Source organism: Scyliorhinus torazame, chromosome 12, assembly GCF_047496885.1.
Source record: "Scyliorhinus torazame isolate Kashiwa2021f chromosome 12, sScyTor2.1, whole genome shotgun sequence".
In the NCBI taxonomy this organism is placed as follows: domain Eukaryota; kingdom Metazoa; phylum Chordata; class Chondrichthyes; order Carcharhiniformes; family Scyliorhinidae; genus Scyliorhinus; species Scyliorhinus torazame.
In genome coordinates, this window is record NC_092718.1 from 106,102,439 (window position 1) to 106,120,067 (window position 17,629).

The 17,629-nt window shown below is 49.1% G+C and overlaps 1 protein-coding gene across 1 annotated transcript in view; it reads right to left on the reverse strand.

Moving 5' to 3' along the window:
* Window positions 1-17,629, reverse strand: part of LOC140386600 (transcobalamin-1-like) — a 99,097-nt gene that overhangs the window by 58,709 nt on the left and 22,759 nt on the right. Inside the window, exon 7 of the mRNA XM_072469073.1 lies at window positions 16,669-16,852. Coding sequence (XP_072325174.1) covers window positions 16,669-16,852 — 184 coding nt within the window. The remainder of the gene's footprint in view (window positions 1-16,668; window positions 16,853-17,629) is intronic.

A 17,629-nucleotide genomic window follows, 5' to 3' on the forward strand; every position in this document is an offset into this window, starting at 1 on the left:
TTATGCTGAAGAATGGCATAATTGAAGTGGGTTGCAGCCAATGAAGTTCACCCATAGTGATGGTACCTAAACCAGACAGTACCCAACGGTTGTGTGTGGACTATCGAAAGGTGAATGCAGTTACAAGAACGGACTCTTATCCTATCCCACGTTTGAAGGATTGCATTGGGAAAGTGGGACAATGTGCTTTTATTTCCAACTTCCAGACATGGAAAGAGCATTTAAAACATCGTATGGAGTTCTTTGATCGACTTCAGGAGGCGGGTTTGGTGATGAACCAAGCCGAAAGTGAATTTGGAGAAGCCCGAGTCACTTTCCTTGCGGAGTTTCCGATACCCTCAAGACGAAGGGAAATAATGCGATTTCGCAACATGAATGAATTTGATCGAACCTTTGTGCAAACGTATTGTGGTGTGATTACTCCACTGATGGACTTGCTAAAGAAACCTAAAAAATGTCAATGGACAGCGGACTTTCAACAGGCATTTGACTGCCTGAAAGCTGAAATCACCAATGCTCCTGCATTGGACAATTGCAAGGGACTCTGTGGTCAGATTGAACTAAAGTATCTGATTCTAAAGAGAAATGCCGAGGAGTCGAGGAGTGGATGGATCGTGCAGAGACTTTCTTGTTCAAAGAGACTGTCAATCGAGAAGGATTTCGGTTGGAGGAAGCAGAACAAAGAAAAATGGACTATATTATTATACCTATTTCAGTGTGTTGTTTTCTTTAAATGAAAATGTATATTTACTGTGTGCATTTCTTAGTGGATGGTACAAAAGTGAAAAATGAAACCATCTTGAAGTTGATGGGGTTTTTTTGTCTTGGGGGGAGGTGCCATGTGAGAGTACCTTTAAGACATGGATGTTTAAGCAATGTACCTTTAAGAAAACAGTGATGTCAGAGAGTGGGTGGGGCTGAGCTCAGGTCAGCCATTTTGGAAGTTTCAGTTTGGAAAAGCAGCTTGTGTGTGTCTGTGTGTTTCCAGAGAGCTGCAGTTTTGCAGTTTGGAAAGAGCTTCGGAGTGTCTGTGTTTACAGTGAGCTGGATCTCTGTCATGAAAGACTGTCTCTGGATCATTTGGGTGATTTAAACTCATAATAGTAAAGCCTTTAACCTGATGTGATTCTGTTTAAAGGTGTTAAGTCTCTTGGAAGTTTGAAGGAACATTTTGAGGAATTATTTACTGTTGCAATATTTTCGGAGTTATCTTTGAAGTAAGGGGTGTTAAGAGATCCAATGTTTATTTAAGATGTTAAGTTGAGTTCATGGAATAAACAGTGTTTTGTGTTTAAAAACTCACGTGTCCATAATTGTAATCCCACTCATAGGGAACAAGCCGTGTGCTGGGAAAAGCAACAAATACATTAAAGGGGGAGGTTGGTTGAACTCCATCATACATTTTGGGGTTCTGAAAACGCCTTGCCCTAACCACCGTTCACCCAAATCATTAAACCATTCCCTCCCTCGCACCCCCCACCCCACTCTTCCCCCCCCCACCATTCGCATCCTCCCGACTCGCCCCACTCGCCACATCCTTCATTACATCATTCACTCTGTCACCCACACTGTCACCCACTCTGTCACCTACACCGTAACCCACACCGTCACCCACTCCTCCACACTCTCCATCACTCACCCATTACTCTCTCTGTATCTCACCCTGTGACACTCCATCTTTTACTCAGTCACTCACCCGATCCCACACTTTATCACTAACCCCTTCAGTCAATCTGTCAGTCACTCATTAGCTAACCCCACTAATAATTCCATTATTTATCTCATTGCTCACCCCACTCCTTCAATCTGTCACGTACTCAATTGCTCACAACATCAGTCACCACAGTCCACACCCCTTCACTCACCCCATCACATACACCATTACTCACCCCATTCATCACTTCTGTGCTCGGCCATCACTCACCCCATCACTCACTTGCTCACTTACTCCTCCACACACAACCTCGCGCACCCCGTCACCCTACCTATATACCTCACTCCGTCACTCACCTGTAATGAAAAAATGTGGCATTTGGGCCATGAGTGTTGTCCTGGGAGTATTTGGGTGTTTTGTGTGGGGAGCCGATGTAGCGCGAGCTGGATCACGCGCTGGGACTCGTGGGAGCCGTTGCTTTTCGGGGAGAAGCGGCACTTGGGAGCGCGAGCAGGAGACACGCGCTGGCGCTCGTGGCGGCCGTTACGGCAGTTAAAAGGCAGTTGGACGGCAGTAATAGAGCAGTTGGAGAAAGGCAGCCATAGAGGAAGGCAGCCGCGACCAGGGGCGAAATTCTCCGGAAACGGCGCGATGTCCGCCGACTGGCGCCCAAAACGGTGCAAATCAGACGGGCATCGCGCCGCTCTAAAGGTGCGGAATGCTCTGCATCTTTGGGGGCCGAGCCCCAACCTTGAGGGGCTAGGTCGGCGCCGGACGAATTTCCGCCCCGCCAGCTGGCGGAAAAGGCCTTTGGTGCCCCGCCAGCTGGTGCGGAAATGACATCTCCGGGCGGCGCATGCGCGGGAGCGTCAGCGGTCGCTGACGGCATTCCCGCGCATGCGCATTGGAGGGAGTCTCTTCTGCCTCCACCATGGTGGAGACCGTGGCGGAGGCGGAAGGGAAAGAGTGCCCCCACGGCACAGGCCCGCCCGTGGATCGGTGGGCCCCGATCGTGGGCCAGGCCACCGTGGGGGCACCCCCAGGGCCAGATCGCCCCGCGCCCCCCCCCCAGGACCTGCGCCGCCTTGTCCCGCCGGTAAGGTAGGTGGTTTAATTTACGCCGGCGGGACAGGCATTTTAGCGGTGGGACTTCGGCCCATCCGGGCCGGAGAATCGAGCGGGGGGGCCGCCAACCGGAGCGGCGCGATTCCCGCCACCGCCGAATATCCGGTGCCGGAGACTTCGGCAACCGGCGGGGGCGGGATTCACGCCAGCCCCCGGCAATTCTCCGACCCGGCGGGGGGGTCGGAGACTCTCGCCCATGAGCAGAATAAAAAAAGCCAATGGTGTGCGGAGGCTGGATGGACGCCTCCGCAAAGCGAACAAGGAGCCAGCGGCGATAAAGAACAAGGTCATAAATAAAGTGCTGGACGAAGGAAGAAGAAAAGGCTGTGAGGCTCGCTTTTAAAAACCAAGCAGCCCAGAAAGTATATCAGAAGACCCAAAATTAGAAGAATAATGATTGACAAGGAAGACCTGAAGGTCCAAATCATCGAAAGAAAAAGATCTGTTATATCCTTTAAAAAAATATTTTAAATCTTTTCATTTGAAAATAAAGTTAAGTTAAGTGGATAAACTGCAAGAGTGAATATCAGAAAGTTTACTTATTCTACTTACAAAAGCCTGGCCGTGTGTAGAGCTATGTGTGTGAGAAGTGACCATTTTGTGTTGTTTTTACATGTATAAACTCTGGTTCACAATTAAGATGTCAACAATAAGGCCTGATGGGAAAATTAACATGTCAAGTTCTGTGTACGCTACAGTGAGCGAATTGTTGCAACTATGTACAGACCTGACCTTCGGGGAAGACAAAATGAACATAACAAGTCCAAATGAGGAATCACTGATAAGGGAACTGCCCTTTCTGCAGTTTGTGGGATATGTTTCTCACGGATTGTATATAACAAAGTGATGCTGTGTGAATTCTGTGTGTCTGCTGTTGCTTACTGGCGGCACCCGCTCTTGCAAGATCGATAGGAATAAATACTTCTTCAGAATTTGACTAAGTGTAAATTATTATCAAGTGAGCGGTGTTTCTCACAATTGGGGGCTCGTGGCCGGGATAGTTTTCATTGATCGAGGGGGGCAGCTCAAGAGGAACCGAGAAGACGCGTCCCGTTATTTAAACGGTCTCGTACTTCATGTTGAGTAGTTACCCACGGTCAACTGAACACGTTCCTAGGGTAGTCATTCTGAAGAAGGAAATAACGGAGTATAATGGCAGGCACGCCGTGGAACTGAAAGTCAGGCAACTCTGTGCATGGAGCAAGGTAAGAAAAACGACTTTTAAGTATTACCTTGTTGACTTGAGTTCGTATCTAGACATCCGCAAGGCCGGATTGATGATATAAGGACTCTGGAGTTTATATCTAGACATCCGTATAAGTGTATGGGCGGATTGATGATATAAGTACTTTCAGAATTGTGATTGTTTTGATGGACCGGTCATAACTAGACACTTTACTTAGAAATAAGTGAAAGTTGATTACATTACAATGGGAAGTAAAAACTCGAAACAAGGAGACGGCGCCGATAAGAAAATCCCTAAGGATATCCCACCAGAAAGTCCAGTGGGTCTGATTAGTAAGTTTGCAGACGACACAAAGGTTGGTGGAATTGCGGATAGCGATGAGGACTGTCAGAGGATACAGCAGGATTTAGAATGTTTGGAGACTTGGGCGGAGAGATGGCAAATGGAGTTTAATCCGGACAAATGTGAGGTAATGCATTTTGGAAGGTCTAATGCAGGTAGGGAATATACAGTGAATGGTAGAACCCTCAAGAGTATTGAAAGTCAAAGAGATCTAGGAGTACAGGTCCACAGGTCACTGAAAGGGGCAACACAGGTGGAGAAGGTAGTCAAGAAGGCATATGGCATGCTTGCCTTCATTGGCCGGGGCATTGAGTATAAGAATTGGCAAGTCATGTTGCAGCTGTATAGAACCTTAGTTAGGCCACACTTGGAGTATAGTGTTCCATTCTGGTCGCCACACTACCAGAAGGATGTGGAGGCTTTAGAGAGGGTGCAGAAGAGATTCACCAGAATGTTGCCTGATATGGAGGGCATTAGCTATGAGGAGCGGTTGAATAAACTCGGTTTGTTCTCACTGGAACGACGGAGGTTGAGGGGCGACCTGATAGAGGTCTACAAAATTATGAGGGGCATAGACAGAGTGGATAGTCAGAGGCTTTTCCCCGGGGTAGAGGGGTCAATTACTAGGGGGCATAGGTTAAAGGTGAGAGGGGCAAGGTTTAGAGTAGATGTACGAGGCAAGTTTTTTACGCAGAGGGTAGTGGGTGCCTGGAACTCGCTACCGGAGGAGGTGGTGGAAGCAGGGACGATAGTGACAATTAAGGGGCATCTTGACAAATACATGAATAGGATGGGAATAGAGGGATACGGACCAGGAAGTGTAGAAGATTGTAGTTTAGTCGGGCAGCATGGTCGGCACGGGCTTGGAGGGCCGAAAGGCCTGTTCCTGTGCTGTACATTTCTTTGTTCTTTGTTTTGTTCTTTGGATGTTAGTGAATTGGGATTTTGAGAGCCATGTACAAAAAAATAAGTACAGGAAAACAATGATAAAATTTTGTTGCTTCACACGGATAAAAGAAGCAATCCGTAAACCCTCAGTCTTTTGGCCGAAATACGGTTCGGACAAAGATTGGGTGTGCCAAATTTTGAATATATATGTCAATGATAAAAGACCCTGTTCCGATAAAGAAGTAAGTTACGCAAGTTGTTGGCTTCCCAGCAGGAACGCCACCCGAATATATCCATTAATCCCACAGGGCGAAGACGTTCCCACCGCCCCTCTTAGACAATGGGACGTCCTTGATAATTTGCCACCCCCTTATAAGAATAGGTCAAACGACAAGGACTCGCCAAATGACCAACAAATGAATAAAGGCAAATCAGAGAAAGTCCCTGAAAAAGAAGGAGAGAGTCAAATGATATTAAGATCCACGACAGGACAGGGTAAGGAACCAGAAGTAACAAAAATGAACCTCTTTCGGGAAGTCCCTCTTGGAGAGGGAGAAGTAGGATTTGTAAATTCTCCTTTAAATTCAGGAGAAGTCAGAGTATTCAAAAAAAAAGATGTCTATGTACGTTAATGGACGACCCCTTAGGACTGGCGGAACAATTCAATCAGTTCTTAGGTCCTAATATATCCACATGGACCGAATTAATGTCCATTATGAGTATCCTATTCACGGGGGAAGAAAGGGGTATGATTAGAAGAGCAGGGTTGCGACTGTGGGAGAATAAACACCCGACAGGGGGAAGCGAACCAGACAGAGAGAGAGAGATACAGAGAGAGACAGACAGAGAGAGAAAGAGACAGAGAGAGACAGAGAAAGAGAGATACATAGAACAGAGAGAGAGACAGACAGAGAGAGAGAGACAGGCAGAGAGAGAGATACAGAGACTGAGAGAGATACAGAGAGAGAGACAGAGAGAGACAGACAGAGAGATACAGAGAGAGAAAGAGACAGAGAGAGAGATACAGAGAACAGAGAGAGAGAGAGACAGAGAGATACAGAGAGAGAGATACAGAGGCAGAGAGATACAGAGAGAGAGACAGAAAGAGACAGAGAACTACAGAGAAAGAGAGACAGAGACAGAGAGATACAGAGAGACAGAGAGAGAGGGATACACATAACAGAGAGAGAGAGAGACAGCGCAGGAGATACCGAGAGAGAGAGATACAGAGAGAGAGAGAGACAGGCAGAGAGAGAGAGATACAGAGAGAGAGAGAGAGACAGGCAGAGAGAGAGAGATACAGAGAGAGAGAGAGAGAGACAGGCAGAGAGAGAGACAGAGACAGAGACAGAGATACAGACAGAGACAGAGAGAGATACAGAGACAGAGAGAGAGACACAGAGAGAGATACAGACAGAGAGAGACACAGAGAGACAGAGAGAGAAAGAGACAGAGAGAGACAGAGAGAGAGAGATACAGAGAACAGAGAGAGAGAGAGACAGAGAGAGAGAGACAGGTAGAGACAGGCAGAGAGAGAGAGAGAGAGAGATACAGAGACAGAGAGAGAGAGAGACAGAGAGAGAAAGTGATAGAGAGAGACAGAGAGGCAGAGAGAGACAGAGCGAGCGATACAGAGAGAGAGAGAGAGACAGAGAAGGCTGCAACATGCCTGGAGTCACTGTTTCAATACAGAGAGAGAGAGAGAGACAGAGAAGGCTGCAACATGCCTGGAGTCACTGTTTCAATACAGAGAGAGAGAGAGACAGAGAAGGCTGCAACATGCCTGGAGTCACTGTTTCAATACAGAGAGAGAGAGAGAGAGAGACAGAGAAGGCTGCAACATGCCTGGAGTCACTGTTTCAATACAGAGAGAGAGAGAGAGAGAAGGCTGCAACATGCCTGGAGTCACTGTTTCAATACAGAGAGAGAGAGAGAGACAGAGAAGGCTGCAACATGCCTGGAGTCACTGTTTCAATACAGAGAGAGACTGAGAGAGACAGAGAAGGCTGCAACATGCCTGGAGTCACTGTTTCAATACCGAGAGAGAGAGAGAGAGGGAGACAGAGAAGGCTGCAACATGCCTGGAGTCATTGTTTCAATACAGAGAGAGAGAGACAGACCGACAGAGAAGGCTGCAACATGCCTGGAGTCACTGTTTCAATACAGAGAGAGAGAGAGAGAGAGACAGTTTGTTACAGAGAAGGCTGCAAATACTGAACACCCGTGGGAAGGCTGAAATAAGCTTACCCTACAACCACCGCCACCGCAGGCAGAGTCTCTAAAATCATTCGGGAGCAAATAGTTCCCCGATATGGGTTGGTAGAAAATATAGACTCGGACAGAGGAAGTCACTTTACCTCTAAGGTCTTATCAACCGCAGTGTCAGTTCCCCGTCCGGCAAGTTCCCAATATAGCATACAACCCTGCCAACCGTAGGGGCCCAACAACCAGGCATTTCAAAATAATTATTATAATCAATAAAATTCATCGACTGGGAGTAAAAGTTGGATTGCTGCCAAATTCCCATTATCAAATGTCCTTGAATGATCTGTTCTTTTTAATCAAAGTTGTTTTGGGTTTTTTTTAAGACCAGCTTCCACATGGTTTGAAGTTTTAATTTCCAGGCTAATCCTAAACATTTATTTTAAAATATCAAACACAATAACTTATTAAACATATAGGTTTTCTGTAGATGAATTCGTCGATTCTATTAAAGAAGGCACTACTAGAAGTTTGGAGATAAATTGGGACTTCCACACTCCTTGGCACCCCCCCTCATCGGGACGGGTGGAAAGGATGAATCAAACCCTTAAAAATCATTTGTCAAAAATAATACTAGAAACTAGGCTCCCCTGGACAAAATGCTTACCGATAGCCCTTCTAAGAAAAGATTTGGGGTTGTCCCCATACGAAATGTTGTTCGGATTGCCATACCTTGGAACAATGGGAGAATTGACCATTGCAGAATGTAAAGATATCTATGTAAAGAAATATATACTGGCACTGACTTCCTCATTATCATTCCTCAGGAGACGAGGACTGCTAGCGCAGACACCTCCCCTTGAATTCGCAGTCCACAAATTTAAACCAGGAGATTAGGTACTGGTGAAATCGTGGAAGGAAACCAAGCTTCCACCCACTTGGGACGGACCGTTCCTGGTCTTGTTAACCACAGAGGCTGCCATACGAACCGCGGAAAAAGGTTGGACTCATTACAGCAGAACGAAGGGTCCCGTTAAATCACCACCTGAACAGGAACAATGGCATGTGGAGGCCACTGAGGAACCATTAAAGATAAGATTGAAAAGACACTAAATCCTGAACTGTTCAATAATATGACAAAACTACAGCTAAAATGGACTATGCAATGTATAATAATATTAATGATGTGGGAGTTCGGAATCGGTCGTATGGTTACATTGACAATCCCAGAAAGTCGGTACCCTCAGGTAATACGGACTGATCTATGCACCCTCATAGACTGCGAGTCAGCGGGGAATGGAAAGGAGTTTAGGGTAGACTCTCTTCATTATTACCGACGGGGAATGATTACGGAGAGGGAGGGTTGGCTGAAAAGGTTCTGCCAATTGCCCAGAGGGGCACCACCGGTCGTATCCATTCACCAGATTAATGGAAATTCCCCCTCAACGTGCAGGGCTGGAACTTGTCACCCCGTATACATCATCGTAAAACACATGGCCTGGGTCGAAACAGGCAATAGGGTTTGTTCACTTAGACATGAGATATTTGGGGTAAAAATGAGAAATGGCGAGACTGAATGCTGCTTCCGTATCTCATTAGAGCAGGGAGCAACTCCCACCAATGGAACTAGGAACGACAATGCGGAGGAAGGACAGGGAGTCAAAATAATTGAAGTAAAAGATTTAGAGCAAGCCTTTGAGATAGAAACCGGCGTTCCGGTTGCGGCAAGGATGAGCTAGCCGCACGTTTCGGCGGCTCCAGCTCCGACAGACCTTCGGGCTCTTTTAAGAGCCCCAACGGGGGCTTTGCCGGCCGAAAAACCCGGTGGGAGGTGCGTGGGAAGGGAGTCCCCCCCCCCGAACGACGGAGGAAAAACCGGCGGCGGCGGCTGCAGCCCGAAGAATCTGCAACCAGAAGGTCAGAGGGAGTGGAACAAAATGGCGGCGGAGGGATCGCAGGTGACATGGGGGCCTGAGCAGGACGAGATTGTGAGACAGTGCGTGGATCTGCTGAAGAAGGAGGTAATGACCCCGATGTTACAGGCAATTGAGGGGCTTAAAGAGACTTTAAAGACCCAGGAGACTGAGCTTCGCGTGATGGAGCAGAAGGTATCAGGTATTGAGGACGAGGTCCTGGGCCTGGCGGTTAAGACTCAGACGCACGAGGCACTTCATAAAAAGTGTGCTGACAGGATTGAGGCCCTTGAAAATGGAGCGCGAAGGAAGAACCTTAGGATACTATGTCTCCCTGAGGGCGTGGAAGGAGTGGACTGTGGAGCGTACGCAAGTAAGGTGCTGAGCTCACTGATGGGTGCTGAGGCCCCTGCGGGCCCCATGGAGGTGGGATGGGCAAATCGGATCCCGGCGAGAAGACCAAAAGCGGGGGAACCACCGAGGGCGATAATCGTGCGGGTCTACCGCCTTAAGGACAGAGAAGAGGTCCTGAGATGGGCTAAAAAGGTGCGGAGTAGCAGATGGGAGAATGCTGTGGTAAGGATATACCAGGACTGGAGTGCGGAGGTGGCGAGAAGGAGGGCGAGCTTTAACCGAGCCAAAGAGGTTTTGCACAAAAGGAAGGTGAAGTTTGGGATGCTGCAGCCGGCAAGACTATGGGTCACGTATCAGGAGAGACACTATTATTTTGAGACGGCGGAGGAAGCATGGTCCTTCATCAATGAAGAGAAACTGGACCGGAACTGAGGGACTGATGCTGCAGGGATTTGTTATTGTTATTGTTTTTGTTAATGTGATGGTGAAAGTGAATCGAGAAGTAAACAGGGAAGGGGGGGGACACTGGGGAAATGTGGGCGCCGGTGAGGGGGGAAAGGCGGGACATAGTCGAAGAATAGGGAAGGGGAGGGGGAGGGGAAAGGGAGCTGCGCCATAAGTGGCGGGTTAGGTAAAGGGATGTTCCCGCGCCAGAAAGAATAAGGCGGGAAAACAGGCGCAAGGCGGATGGGAGTTCCCTCACACCGGGGGGGCCGAGGAGTGAGCAGGCGTAGCCGGGGTCAGTTGAAGTCAGCTGACTTACGGAAGTGATATGGGGGGAGCAATCAAGCTAGATAGGGATCTAGCGGGCGGGGGAGGGGACAACTGGGTTGCTGCTGCGGAAATCAAAAAGGAAATGGCTAAAGAGTGGGTGGTCGGGGGCGGAGTGCGACGCTGCGGGAGCGAGCGGGAGCGCGGAGGCGGGATATGGGACTGGCCTAGAGAAGGTAATGGCTAGTCGACACAGGAGGGGGTAGCCCCCCAGTGAGGCTGATCACGTGGAACGTGAGAGGCCTGAATGGACCGATAAAAAGGGCCCGAGCGCTCGCGCATTTGAAAGGACTAAGGGCAGACGTGGCTATGCTCCAAGAGACGCACCTAAAGGTGGCGGACCAAGTTAGGCTAAGGAAAGGATGGGTGGGACAGGTGTTCCACTCAGGACTGGACGCAAAGAACAGAGGGGTGGGCATTTTGGTGGGGAAACGGGTAGCATTTGAAGCAAAGAACATCGTAGCAGACAGTGGAGGTAGATATGTAATGGTGAGTGGTAGGCTGGCGGGAATGGAGGTCGTGTTGGTTAATGTGTATGCCCCAAATTGGGACGATGCGGGGTTCATGAGACGGATGCTGGGGCGTATTCCGGACCTGGAGGCAGGAAATTTGATTTTAGGAGGGGACTTCAACACGGTGCTGGACCCGGGGCTAGATAGATCCAGCTCAAGGACCGGAAGAAGGCCGGCAGCGGCCAAGGTACTTAAGGGGTTTATGGACCAAATGAGGGGAGTGGATCCATGGCGATTTCTTAGACCCAGGGCTAGGGAGTATTCCTTCTTCTCCGATGTCCATAAAGTGTACTCCCGGATAGATTTTTTGTTTTAGGAAGGTCGTTGATCTCGAGGGTGGAAGAAGCTGAATACTCAGCCATAGCGGTTTCGGACCATGCCCCACATTGGGTGGACCTGGAAGTAGGAGAGGACAGGGAACAGAGAACACTCTGGCGATTAGATGTGGGACTGATGGCGGATGAGGGAGTGTGTGCAAGAGTGAGGGGGTGTATTGAGAGATACCTGGAGGTCAATGACGACGGCGAGGTCCCTGTGGGAGTGGTCTGGGAAGCACTAAAAGCGGTGGTCAGAGGAGAGCTGATTTCTATTAGGGCCTACAAAAGGAAAACAGAGGCCAAGGAAAGGGATAGACTACTGGGGGAGATTTTAAGGGTGGACAGGGAATTTGCAGAGACCCCGGAGGAGGAGCTGTACAGGGAGAGGAGACGACTCCAGACCGAGTTTGACCTTCTGACCACCAGAAAGGCGGAGGTACTGTGGAGGAAGGCACAGGAGAGGAGGTATGAATATGGGGAAAAGGCTAGTCGCCTGTTGGCGCACCAACTGCGAAAGAGGGCATCAGCGAGGGAGATAGGAGGAATTAGGGATGAAAGGGGAGACACTGAGCGAAGGGCAGGAAAGATAAACGAGGTGTTTAAGACCTTTTATGAGGAACTGTATAGGTCTCAGCCCCCAGAGGGAGAGGAGGGGATGCGGCAGTTCCTGGACCAATTGAGGTTCCCGAAAGTGGAGGAGCAGGAGGTGGAAGGCCTGGGGGCACCGATTGAGGTGGATGAGGTTATTAAGGGACTGGGAAGCATGCAAGCAGGGAAGGCCCCGGGGCCGGACGGGTTCCCGGTGGAATACTACAGAAAATATGTGGACTTGTTGGCCCCGTTGTTGGTGAGGACGTTCAATGAGGCCAGGGGAGGGGGGACTCTACCCCCGACGATGTCGGAGGCGATGATATCGCTAATTTTGAAGAGGGACAAAGATCCGTTGCAGTGCGGGTCCTATAGACCTATTTCACTATTGAACGTGGACGCAAAATTGCTGGCAAAGGTGCTGGCATCGAGGATAGAGGACTGTGTCCCGGGGGTGGTGCACGAAGACCAGACTGGGTTCGTAAAAGGGAGACAACTGAATGTTAACGTGCGACGGCTATTAGGGGTGATAATGATGCCCTCATTGGAGGGGGAGGCAGAGATAGTGGCGGCAATGGACGCAGAGAAGGCATTTGATAGGGTGGAGTGGGAGTATTTATGGGAAGTGCTAAGGAGGTTTGGGTTTGGGAACGGGTTTATTCGCTGGGTTAGGCTACTTTATGGGGCACCAACGGCAAGCGTAGTTACAGGTCGACATAGATCGGAGTATTTCCGATTATATAGGGGAACAAGCCAGGGATGCCCGCTGTCTCCATTGTTGTTTGCATTGGCAATCGAACCTCTGGCCATGGCGTTGAGAGACTCCAGGAAATGGAGAGGGGTGACTAGAGGGGGAGAAGAACACCGAGTCTCGTTATACGCGGATGACCTATTGTTATACATGTCGGACCCAGCGGGGGGGGATGATAGAGGTTATGCGAATTCTGAGGAGGTTCGGGGAATTTTCGGGGTGTAGGTTAAACATGGGGAAGAGTGAATTATTTGTGATACATCCAGGGGACCAGAGTAGAGAGATAGAAGGCTTACCGCTGAGGAAAGTGGAAAGAAACTTCCGATACCTGGGGATTCAGATCGCTAGGAGCTGGGGAACCTTGCACAGACTTAATCTGACACGGCTGGTAGATCAAATGGAGGAGGACTTTAAGAGGTGGGACATGCAGCCTTTATCGCTGGCGGGCAGGGTTCAAGCAATTAAGATGATGGTCCTCCCGAGGTTCTTATTTGTATTCCAATGTCTCCCTATTTTAATCACCAGGACCTTTTTTAATAAAATAGACAGGAGCATTACGAGCTTTGTGTGGGCAGGGAAAGTTCCGAGAGTAAGGAGAGGGTTCCTTCAGCGCAGTAGGGACAGAGGAGGACTGGCACTACCGAACTTGGGAGATTATTATTGGACCGCCAATGTGGCAATGATACGTAGATGGATGATGGAGGGTGCGGGAGCGGTGTGAAAAAGGCTGGAGAGAAGGTCCTGTAAAGGGACGAGTCTAGAGGCGCTGGTGATGGCACCGCTACCGCTCTCACCTAAAAAGTACACCACGAACCCGGTGGTGCCGGCAACACTGAACATATGGGGACAGTGGAGGCGACAGAGAGGGGTGCGGGAGCCCTGGTGGGATCCCCTATCAGGAACAACCATAGGTTCGCCCCAGGAAGAATGGATGGAGGATTTCAGAGCTGGCACCAGTTGGGAATTAGGAAGGTGGGAGATTTATTCATAGATGGGACTTTTGCGAGTTTGGGAGCATTGGAGGAAAAGTATAAGTTACCCCGGGGAAATTTCTTGAGATATATGCAGGTGAGGGCGTTTACTAGACAACAGGTGAGGGAATTTCCGCGGCTCCCGACACAGGGGATACAGGACAGGGTGCTTTCACGGGTGTGGGTCGGAGAGGGCAAGGTGTCAGAGATTTACAGAGAGATGAGGGAAGAGGGGGAGGAGTCGGTGGGCGAACTAAAAGGAAAGTGGGAAGAAGAATTAGGGGAGGAGATAGAGGAGGGTATGTGGGCTGATGCCCTAAGCAGGGTAAACTCCTCTTCCTCATGCGCCAGGCTTAGCCTGATTCAATTTAAGGTGCTACATAGAGCACACATAACGGGGGCAAGATTGAGCAGGTTTTTTGGAGTGGAGAACAGATGTGGGAGGTGTGGCGGGAGCCCGGCAAACCACGCACATATGTTTTGGGCGTGCCCGGCACTGGAAGGATATTGGAAGGGAGTGACGGGAGTGATCTTGCAGGTGGTGAATGCCCGGGTCAAACCTAGCTGGGGGTTAGCTATATTTGGAGTTGCGGAAGAGCCGGGAGTGCAGGAGGCGAAAGAGGCCGATGTCGTGGCCTTTGCGTCCCTCGTAGCCCGGCGCAGGATCCTACTCATGTGGAAGGAGGCGAAACCCCCCGGACTGGAGGCCTGGGTAAACGATATGGCGGGGTTTGTTAAACTGGAGCAGATAAAGTTTGCCCTGAGAGGATCGGCTCAAGGGTTCACCAGGCGGTGGCAGCCATTTCTCGACTACCTACGGGAACGTTAGAGGGAAGATAGATGACCAGCAGCAGCAACCCAGGGGGAGGGGGGGGGGAGGGGGGGAGGAGGTTTAGTTGAATATAGGTCAATTGAGAATGAGGTTTTGTTACTTGTGTATTATTATTATTATTATTATTATTGTTAAAAAGTTAAAAATTTCTGTTTTGTTATTGTTATAGTTTCGTTTGTTTTGTAAGCGGGAAAAATGTTGTTCAGGGAAAAATTTTTCAATAAAATATATTTTTTTTAAAAAAGAGATAGAGACCGGCTATGAGGAACAGAATGCGAGGATTGAGTGGGTGAGGTATTCGGCCCAGACGCTGAAGAAAGACAATTGTTATGCTTGCGCATCAGGTAGACCACACGCCCATCTGGAGCCCTTTCCAATGGGGTGGACAGAAAATAGAGGGAGCATGGAATGCATGATGGCCTTGTACCAAGATGAGACAGCCTGGGGCGACAAGACCTGCACTGCCCTATCTCTGATGTTTCCTCCTGTTAATGAGAAACTATCAGCAAACCCTCCCTCCTTCTTGGTTACCGTGACGCATCACAAATCATGTATAAGTCGTTCTGATACGGGGCTAAGTAAAGATATGGGAGAACTCAAGACTTGTATTGAGACTAAGAACGTGACCACCCAGGGCAATTACTCATCACTAAAAATACCACGTGCGGATATATGGTGGTATTGCGGAGGAAAGATCCGAAGACCCACTCTACCCCCCCAATGGAAAGGGACATACGCATTAGTTCAGCTGGCCATTCTGTTCAGTATAGCCTATGAAAGACAAGAGGAGAGGGGAGTGTAAAAGGGGAACGATCTAAACTGGGCATACCCACCTCATTTGATGACAGGATTTACCTGGACTCCGTTGGCATTCCCAGAGGAGTACCAGATGAGTTCAAAGCCCAAAATCAGATTGCAGCTGGGTTCGAGTCCCTCTTCTGGTGGGTTACGATCAATAAGAATGTGGATTGGATAAACTATATATACTATAATCAACAGAGGTTCATCAATTATACCACGGACGCCGCAAAGGGCATAGCCAAACAACTGGACGCAACCAGTAGAATGGCCTGGGAGAATAGATTGGCTCTGGATATGATTTTGGCAGAGAAAGGTGGTGTATGCGTTATGCTTAAGGGACAGTGTTGCACGTTTATCCCCAACAACACTGCACCTGACGGATCGATTACCCGTGCGCTACAAGGGTTAACCACTCTGGCTGAGGAAATGGCACACAATTCAGGGGCAGACACATCCATGACTGGGTGGCTTGAATCAATGTTTGGGAAATGGAAAGGGTTAATTGTATCCATCCTCACCTCCATCATTGTGGTGATAGGAGCATTGGCGGCAATAGGCTGTTGCATCATTCCGTGTGTAAGAGGCTTGGTGCAGAGGCTCATCGAAACAGCCTTGACTAAGCAGATGCCATTACCACTGGGTAAAGGAGGCCAGGATACAAATTGCCTACTAGAAAGAGGGAAGACTGAAGGAGAGGACGACCCCATAGAAAAGGAGGTTGAGAGGATGTTGGACAATTTGGGGGTAGGTTAGAAGGGGCTACATAGTGTAAAAAACAACAAGAGTAAAAAGAAAAAAAGGGGGGATTTTTTTTTTTTCAAATTCTGTCTCTCTCTCTCTCTCTGTCTCTCTCTCTCTTAAGTAAATGAAATCTTCTTGGAAGATATGGGTTATACCGGTGACTAACTTGCAACATTAGTGTGACCCGAATAGCACCCACCTAAGTCTGCGCAGGAGTCAGGGACTCAAGAGAGTCCCTGTTCACCACTTGGAATTTCTTGACCCCTTTTTTGGTTTAGGGGGGGTTTCTTATTGATTACACCCATCACTCACCCCATCACTCATCCCATCACTCATCCCATCTCTCCCTGAATCTCACACCCCATCATTCACTCCGTCACTCACCCCATCACACCCTTTCAGCTAGTACATTGCTCTTCACGTCAATCACCAAATCACTGAACCCATCCCTTTCCCCATTGTCCACCTCATTACGAAACTAATCACTCACTCTGCTCCCATAATCCACCACTCTCTGAACCCTCCAAACACTACCACCCCCTTCTCAGCCTGCCCCCTTTCCACTACCAGCCCTGCCCCACTCCCGCACATCCTTCATCCTAATCCTGCCCCCATTCCACAATCCTTAGCTGCCATCCTATATCCTCCCAGCTCCTCTACTCTGCACTGCAGAATCAATTTAATATCAATGATCACATTTCAATTCTTAATGTTACTCACGTAAAGAAAGTTGGATCTTTCTCCTCAGCAAGCTTCATGAGTTGGAGAAGTCTGGTTCCTCCAGGCACCATCAGACAAAGGGAATGACTACACGAAGTAGTGCAAGACAGACCAATAATCACAGTGTAGTTCACAGTGATCTCTCCGCTATTTCCAGCCTCCAGGATTTGCACCGTTTTGGCATCTAAAATAGAGGGTTAGACAAATTGTCTTTGTGCGTAAATTTGCCTAGGTTCCCACACCAATATATTAAAGGCCCACTGCTCTGCTGCATTTCTTGGGATATATTTGGGATATATTTGGGATATACATATATTGTGATATATTTCTTGCGTGTATACTGACACTGAAAATGTTATTGGCGAGTCCCATCACATGATACGATCAGTCAGCGGCAGGAGCAGCCACCTCCAAGTTCAAAACCTAACAATCATGTTTAAATGCCTCAACTGACCTTGTATTCTCCTTATATGTATTACCTTATGATGAATTTAGGAATTGCTGATATATTGTATTATCTGCAGTGAGTACAGTGGGGGTTGTAAGACTGGGGGCTGGATACTCCAAAAATGGGGCTATGTCCCCAAGCCAGCGTCAAAACGCTGGCGTTTCACTCTGGACTATCCATTAGAAAGACCTGCGTTATTCTCCAATCTGCAGGGGGCTTTCAGGGCCCCAGAGTGCTTCTCGCAGCTCTGGCTGTGGATACGGGCCCCGCACTTCCGGTGGTGAGTTCGCCCATGCCCACGGTGGCATGACGGACACAGCCAGCGGACCTGGACCAGGAAAGAAGGTCCCGAGGATTGGCCCCGCGCCGCTCCGTATTACCCGCCCGATGGCCCCACCTGCGGGTGCCCATAAGGCCCCTCCCCCCAGTACTTGATCCCCCCACCAGGGCGGCCCCGGACTGAATCTGCAGCTGCCACCCGAGGTTCCCGACGGCCGATACGTGGTTGGACCC